This window comes from Stegastes partitus, unplaced genomic scaffold (genome assembly GCF_000690725.1).
Source record: "Stegastes partitus isolate 25-593 unplaced genomic scaffold, Stegastes_partitus-1.0.2 Scaffold1519, whole genome shotgun sequence".
Classification (NCBI taxonomy): domain Eukaryota; kingdom Metazoa; phylum Chordata; class Actinopteri; family Pomacentridae; genus Stegastes; species Stegastes partitus.
Genome location: NW_007579250.1, coordinates 134,211 through 142,205, shown reverse-complemented (window position 1 = coordinate 142,205; position 7,995 = coordinate 134,211). Strand labels below are relative to the sequence as shown.

At 43.4% G+C, this 7,995-nt stretch overlaps 1 protein-coding gene across 1 annotated transcript in view; it reads right to left on the bottom strand.

Moving 5' to 3' along the window:
* Positions 1 to 3,024, bottom strand: part of hpgd (15-hydroxyprostaglandin dehydrogenase) — a 12,280-nt gene extending 9,256 nt beyond the window's left edge. Inside the window, exons 1-2 of the mRNA XM_008300269.1 lie at positions 2,844 to 3,024; positions 1,466 to 1,589 (exon numbers count right to left, since the gene is read on the bottom strand). Coding sequence (XP_008298491.1) covers positions 1,466 to 1,589; positions 2,844 to 2,936 — 217 coding nt within the window. The 5' untranslated portion in view covers positions 2,937 to 3,024. The remainder of the gene's footprint in view (positions 1 to 1,465; positions 1,590 to 2,843) is intronic.
* Between the last annotated feature and the right edge of the window lie 4,971 nt (positions 3,025 to 7,995).

The following is a 7,995-nucleotide window of genomic DNA, read 5'->3' as shown; positions in this document are numbered from 1 at the left end:
ATGATGGTGGAACATCTTTCTACATCTGATGGTGGAACATCTTTCTACTGGGCGGCTGTGGCTCAGGTGGTAGAGCGAGTCGGTCGGTGATCGGAAGGTCGGCGGTTCGATTCCGCCCTGTAACCTGTTTCATGGTCGTTGTGTCCTTGGGCAAGACACTTCACCCACCTTGCCTAGTGTGAATGCGTATGAATGGATTGTTTGAGGTGGTGGTCGGAGGGGCCGTAGGCGCAGAATGGCAGCCACGCCTCTGTCAGTCTGCCCCAGGGCAGCTGTGGCTACAATCGTAGCTACCACCACCAGGATGAATGTGTGTGAATGAATAATTGACAGTGTAAAGCGTCTTTGAGTGTCCAGAAAAGCGCTATATAAATCTGATCAATTATTATTATTATTACTGATGGTGGAACATCTTTCTACTGATGGTGGAACATCTCTCTATTGATGGTGGAACATCTTTCTACATCTGATGATGGAACATCTTTCTACATCTGATGGTGGAACATCTTTCTACATCTGATGATGGAACATCTTTCTACTGATGGTGGAACATCTTTCTACTGATGGTGGAACATCTTTCTACGGCTGATGAGCAGAGCAGAGAGGAAAAGTCTGGAGAAGCTGGAAAAAATTAATTTTTCATATTTTGATTCTAATTTTGTCCAAACTGACATAAACTTGTTTAAAGAAAATGTTAAAAACTGTCTGAAATTTAATGAACTCACATAAAATGGTCTAAAGTGGCGTAAAGTCGTCTGGAAATGTAAAAAAAAGTTGTTGGAGATGCTTTAAAACTCGTCTGGAGAGGCTGAAACATGAAGGTGGTTCAACGAACCGGCGGCTGATACGAACAGTCGCCACGTGTGAAGAACTTCCTCAACGGTCATGAGGAAGTTCTTCACGAGCGGTGAGATGCCAGCATGTTCCTCACCAGTCTGCCCTCGATGCACAGAAGACAAAAACGTTCTGAGAAACTTCAGGCCAACCTCTACGTTTCTGTTGGTTCCCAGAACGTTCTTCTTGAAGGCAGGATAACTGAACTGAAAACCTTGAACCGTTTTTGCTTCAATGTTCTCAAAATCAAATGTTGCACCGAGAACATTCTTCCTTTGCTTTGGTGGGAACGTTTTATCTACTCTGCCATGAGTTCCCTCAGCAACATCCTCAGAACATTACAGGCAGAACCTTTGTTAACATGTCACAGTGCAGGAGCGTCTTCTAAAGAACGTTCTGTCATCTGACGTCTCAATGACATCTTGAAAAGCAAAGATGTTTGGAGAACATCCATCCGTCGCCCGTGTTCCTGACAACGTCCTCTGAACGTTGACATCAAAACGTTACATTAACTTTAGAGGAACGTTACTGGGAATTACTGGTTCTTTGAACATCTGATTAAAACGTTTTCTTTGAACTGAACTTGCAGGCGACGTTCTCCAGCGTTGCAGGAACGTTTCCTGAGCGTTACCTGTCAGCGCGTCGCCGTTGGAAACGTCACACTGGATGAAGGAACAGTTCCCTTCTCCGAACTCGGCGTCCAGCTGCTTCTTGCACTGTTCCCCGCAGGTCTGGTTCAGGTCCACCACGGCCACCTGCAGAACACGAGCCCGTCAGAACGAGGGGGTTCTGGCAGGTTCTGGCCGACGTTCTAACGTTGTCGTTCCTGCTCAGAGCGGATGTTTGGGGCAGATCATGTTAACAGTGGAAAACTGCAGCCTTCAGAAAAAAGGAAACGTTTTTTAAAAGTCTGATTTTATCTCATTAATTACCATCTGTAATAAAAAAATCTAGATTTTTACAAACAGGGATTAAAAAAAGTTTTAAAAAATACATAGATTTTTAAAATGTGGACGTTATTTGTTCTATTTTCTGTTTTTAAACGGCCAGCGTGTGAATTCAGATCTTTCTCGTCGTCTGCCTTCATCTCATCTGTTAAGCTGCAGAATCTGTAGAATAAGTTCAAAATAAATAAAGTGACCGACTTTCATACGCTAATATAATCTGCACATCATCATATTTTAGTTGATTTAACTGAAAACACGGAGTTCTGACGTGAACATTTTGACGGTTTTACCTTCATATACATCGTCGCTCTTTTACGGTTTATTATCGGTTAAATCTGCAGAACAACAGTTTAAATCAGCGGGTCGATGTAGAGTCCAGCTACACACTGGGTTTAAAACGTTCTGTTCTTAGAAACAAATTTAACTGAATTGTCCTTTTGCTGCCTGTTTGTCTTTATTTAAATGTAGACTAACGTTCTTTGTGCGTTTCCTTTCTACCTATCAGAGATCCTCGTTCACCCAGACACAGGTACACACGACACACACTGTTAATAACGACACACAGAAGTTAAATGTTGTTCACTTTGCTGATTTAAACTTCACATTCAAACCCTGACAGAGTGAGTTACTGCTGATCTACAGTTTAATTCATGTTAATGAGGTTGTTATCTGTGCGCTGACAGAACCAGAAACACGTTTATTTCTGGTGTGTTGCCTTGTGTAACAGAACCTCTCCATGCTGCAGACTTTAACCCACACTGAGCTGCTCTCTGCATCGTCACTCTGACTTCTGCTGTTTGCGGTTTGGGCTCAGCGCTGCTCAGCGCTGCTCTGGGCTGTGGAGGAAGTTCTCACCAGCTAAATGTGAAGTGCTCTTTTCCTGGTAGCCCACTTTACACAGAATGACACTTGAACCCAGAACCCGGCCTCCAGAACTGCTTCACCGGCAGGAAACCGGCAGCAGCAGCAACCAGAGCAAAGGTCAGAGACGTCTCCTCCACTGCAGTCGGCTGCTTCTAACTTTCACACTGAAGCAGCGGAAACAAAGGCAGGACCACTGACCTTGGCTGAGCTCCGCAGCAGCTCCTGGACCGCCGCCCTGCCGATGCCCTGCGCCCCTCCGGTCACCAGCGCCACCCTCCCCTCCAGAGACATGGTCCTCCGTCCACAGCTCCGTCTGCAGCTCCGTCTGCAGCGCGTCTCAGCCACTCGCTGTTTTCTCTCCTCAGCTGGGCTGGTTTCCTCCTCCTCCTCCTCCTCCTCCTCCTCCTCCTCGCAGCCTATCAGTCTAAACAAACAGCGAGTCAGCAGCAGGCTGAGTAACCTCTGTACCGCCGTGACTCCAGCTCTGATCACACTGGCTGTACCTGCCCTCCTGCCGCCTCCTCCGGGCCGGGCCGCCTCCTCCGGGCCGGGCCGGGCCGCCCCTCCTGCCTTTGTGAACACCTGAGCTCGGCAGCGCGTCACTGTTTGTACAAGACTCGGCATTATTTCATGACAGGAGGAGAAACAGTCTGACAGCAGCTTCTCTAAACAGCTCCACTCTCTGGGCTCTGGCCTCTAATTGCTGTTACACAACAGCTGCTGCTCAGGTCTGTGCTTGTCCGCCGCACACGGAGCTGCAGGAATGGAACCAACTGCCAAACATGCAAAAAGACCGGTTTGGTCCAAACAGACTCTCGGTGAACTCTCATCCGGAACGGAGACGGTTTCTGTGGGATTCCTGCAAACGGTCCAGAATGCTTTAGTGAAGGTTCCTGGACATAAATCACCTCCCCTCCCTCCACCTCAGAACCCCTCAGTAGGTATGTGGACTGAAGAACCTGCAGCTAGAAGCAGGTCCAGTAAACACGGGCTCAGCCTCCCTGGAAATGATTCAATCTGACTTTATGACAGAAACTTACACAAAACAGACGTCTGTCAACAAAGTCAGTTCATTAGAAATACAAACAAAACGTGAACTCACCTGATTCAACCTAATCAGAAGTCCTACAGTCAGTAAACGCATCATGTGAGGTCAGTGAATGTGTCTCAGTGGTTGTAGTTTAAAGACTGGTTTATGTGGGAGGTCCAGTCCCTGGTGGATCAGAACTCCTGGATAGAACCACACCATGAAGACTGAAGAACCCTCCAGGAACTCTGGGAGAAGGTTGTTGAGAAGCATCAGTCAGGAGATGATACCAGAACATCTCCAAGCTCCTGAACATCTCTGGAGTCCAGTTAGATCCATCCTTAAGACATGGAAGGAACATGGACCATGAGTAGGACTGACTGGAGCAGGACGTCCTCAGAGACTGAGCAAGAAGGAGACTAGTGAGGGAGGCCACCAAGACTCCTACGACTCCTCTGAAGGAGGTACTAGAAGGAGACTAGAGAGGGAGACCACCAAGACTCCTATGACTCCTCTGAAGGAGTTTCCAGCTTCAGAGACTGTTCATACAACAACTGTTGTCTGTTCTTCTCCATCAAAGCTTTATGGAGACAAAGAGAAAGACTCTGTTGGGAAAAGCTCAGATTAAATCTGGACTAGAGTTCAGCAGAAGACATGTGGAGACTCTGGAGTCACCTGGAAGAAGGTTCTCTGGTCTGAGGAGACCAAGATGGAGGTTTCAGTCCATCAGACTGAAGCACGGTGGTGGCAGCATCATGATGTGAAGCAAACAGCCAAAGCTCCACAGAAATGGTTTGAAGACAACCAGGTGAAGTTCTGGAGGCCCAGTCAGAGTCCAGACCTCAGTCCAGCTGAGGATTAGAGTCTGGACCTGAAGAGTTCTGTTCCCTCATGATTCCTGTGGAACCCAACAGAGTCTGAACAGTTAGATCAGAACAATGAGGTGAAGCTGCAGCGTCCAGATGTTCAGACTGATGGAGACCAACAGGACCAGTGATGGAGCTGAAGGTCCATCTGATGAACACTGATTGGAGGAGGAGAATATTTATGAAATCATTTATATTTTTAATTGATTGACATTCATCAAAGGTACCAAAGTAGGTGGCTATTAATGTAATAGTTAAAAACTCTGTCACTGATTATGTTTGTTGAAGCTTTCAGCGATAGCAGGCTAGCTAACAGTAGCTAACAGTAGCTAACAGTAGCTAACATTTGTCATTTCTAAGGTCTGTACCTGACTATGTTGAGCACTGTGAGATGGCACATGTTGTAAACTGCACGATACAAATAAAACTGAATTAGCTAACATTAGCTCCTGTTCGCTAGCATTAGCTCCTGTGAGTGTTCAGTGTTTCCACATCGTACAAAACAAACATCTAATTGGCTCCTGAACGCTCCGTTCAGGTACATGTAAAATTTAGTAAAATCAGAAAAAAGTTTTTCTACATGTTGACAGTAAAGAAATGGAAAAAATATAAATAACATCCGAGTCAGACTTTTTTCTTTTTATATAAATGCTGATTTGTTCCTTCACACAACATTTAACGTATTTAAATGAGCAAATGAATGAAACATTGGGTTTAACAGCATTCGTTTGTGATTATTGTTGATCTGTGCAGCAGTGAGCCGATCGATCCACAGCATCAATACCATCGATCAATACTTATGTGATGGAATCAATACTCAGGGTTTTAGTTTCTTCTCTGCAACTGCAACTGTTACATGGTGGAAGAAGAAGAAGAAGAAGAAGAAGAAGCTCCGTCTGGTGTCAGCTGGAGACTGCAACCTGCCATATCTGCAGGAAACACTTATGATGCCGTGTCAACACCACAAACTTATTTAAACACTTAAACACACCCAAAAGTTATATTAGTATTATCATTATGAACATTATTATATTGTGAAGTTGTGAATGTTCTGTGTACAGCGCTGTGTCCTGCTATGTTTCTGATACTGGTGCATGTTTTCATCTCGTTTCAGTAACAAAACTGTCAAGTGAAAAGTAAACCTGTCATTTAAAACGTTTCTCCAGTCGTGTTGTTTATAAGGTAGGAAATCAGAAGTGTTTTATTGTGATCATCATCCTGAAAACTAATCCAAAGAAAAATCACAAACTCATCATTAACATCATGAGCTTTTTGTTTAATGTTCATTCAGATGTGGACCTTCATGATGCATTCATGTAGTTAATGATGACTATTGTCTCTATATGGCAGCAGAGGAGCGGTTCTGATCAGTGAAGCATGGACACCCTCCTCCTCTCACCTCCAGTCTGCTCAAGCTGCTGCCTCCTTTGCTTTGCTTTGTTTTTCTGACCTGACAATCCTGCTAAATCCTCTGGATGGTTTCACGTATGACACCATCAAGACTGCAGCTTAGCCCGCATGTGTCAGGCAGAGAGGCGCCCAGGTGCGTCATTTACGCAGGCAGCGGCTGCTGCTGCGTAAATGACGCACAGCTCGCCTCGTGTCTGGAGACGGAGGCTTCAGGGTTCTGGTAAAGTCAGACAGGATAAAACCCACCAGACAGGTGAACACGTGAACGAGCAGACTGCGGACAAGAACGCGTCCACAAACAGCCTCACTGATCCAAAAGTTTGCGCAGCGCAGACAGACAGAAGCGTGACGAACCTTCAGCTGGAGCTGCGGATCCGTCGCTGCGAGCTCAGAGGTCCGAGAGACAAAGTGTGGACGCTGCTGAAGGACTGATGAGGAGCAGGTGAGCGGATGTCGCTCTGCCTCACACCTTCCTGTGTGACGCGCACAGGTGGGCTGCGGCGGGCTGTGATTGGCTGGACGGACCCAGAACTCCTGGGAAGGGTTCGACCTTCTGTTCATCATTTTAAAGGAATATAAGCACCAGTAAAGACAAGAATAATATATATGTATATATAAAAAAGATAAAATACCATCAGATAGACCAACATGAGCCTTTCATCAGGTTCATGAAGCATTTAGTCCTGAATGAAAAATAAAACTTTAATAATATTAATGAATATAATAATAATAATAAAAGGGTTTGAACATATTTTATATATTTTACACACATTTTTATTTTATTATTTTATTTTATTTTACTATTTTTATAGATATTTTGCAGCAAATTTCAGAGATGCTGTTGTTATTTTAAAACGTTTTATTATAAAGTTTTCAGACATTATTATTATTATTTTTGACCTTTTATTCTTTTGGGGCATTTTTTATGATATTTTTCAGTCTTTTCTGTTTCAGCAGTTGCTGCTGTTAAAGCTGATTTTGAATTCTTTAAATCCAGTTTTATACTTTTCAAAAATATTTCTTCAACATATTTCTCACAGTTTGTTGAATATCTTGTGAATATTGTAGCCGCCTGTTGGTAATATTGTTTGAATGTGTGTGTATATATATATGTACACATATATATATATACACATATAGATACATATATATATTCATACATATATATGTACATATATATATTATTGATTGATTTATTGCATATTTTAGAAACATTTTTAGACGCTTAATTGACACTTTTCTGATGTTTTTGTCAAAACTTTTGCGATATTTAATATTTATTTTATTAATAGTTTTATTAAAAACGTATGACATTTAAATTCTTATTTTAATTATTCTTTTTTAATTTTATTGTATGTTCTTTACATTTTTTTTGCTTTTCTCACATTTTTTCATACTTTACAGACTTTCATTTAAAAATAAACACATTCATTTACTCATTGAACTATTTTTGAGGCATTTTGACGATTATTTTAAATTAATTCATTTTCACCTCATTTTATTAAAACGTTTGGGACATCATCCTTTTTCACTATTTTGATAATTTCTAAATCCTCCTCAGACATTTCAGTTTGTTCTTCAGCTTCGTGTACCTCAGACCTGTACTGAACCACAGTACTGGAGTAAATGTACTCAGTTACTTGCTGTGGCTGCAGCAGACGGACTGACAGACACAACGGACAGCGACAGCGTGTGGATACGACTTTATTTGGATTCAACAGGTTTTCATCAGAACAACGTAAAATATGAACACGTTATTAAACCAAAGCTCACGTGCGCTCTCCACCGTGAACCGGAAACCGACCCAGAAGAACACGGCAGAACCACTGCTCTGTCGTTGTGCAACACTGACGGAGAACCTACGACGAAACAAAACCTCCAACGTGTGAAGCTGATCCAGGAGACAGTCCGGCCCGGTCGCCGTCCACATAGAACCAATGGAACCTGAAGGTTCCTCCTCAGAACCAGCCGGTTCTTCATCTGCAGCACAGTTCCACAGAGGAGGGTCCAGATTGATCAGACTGAGACACCTGGATGGACGTAGAAC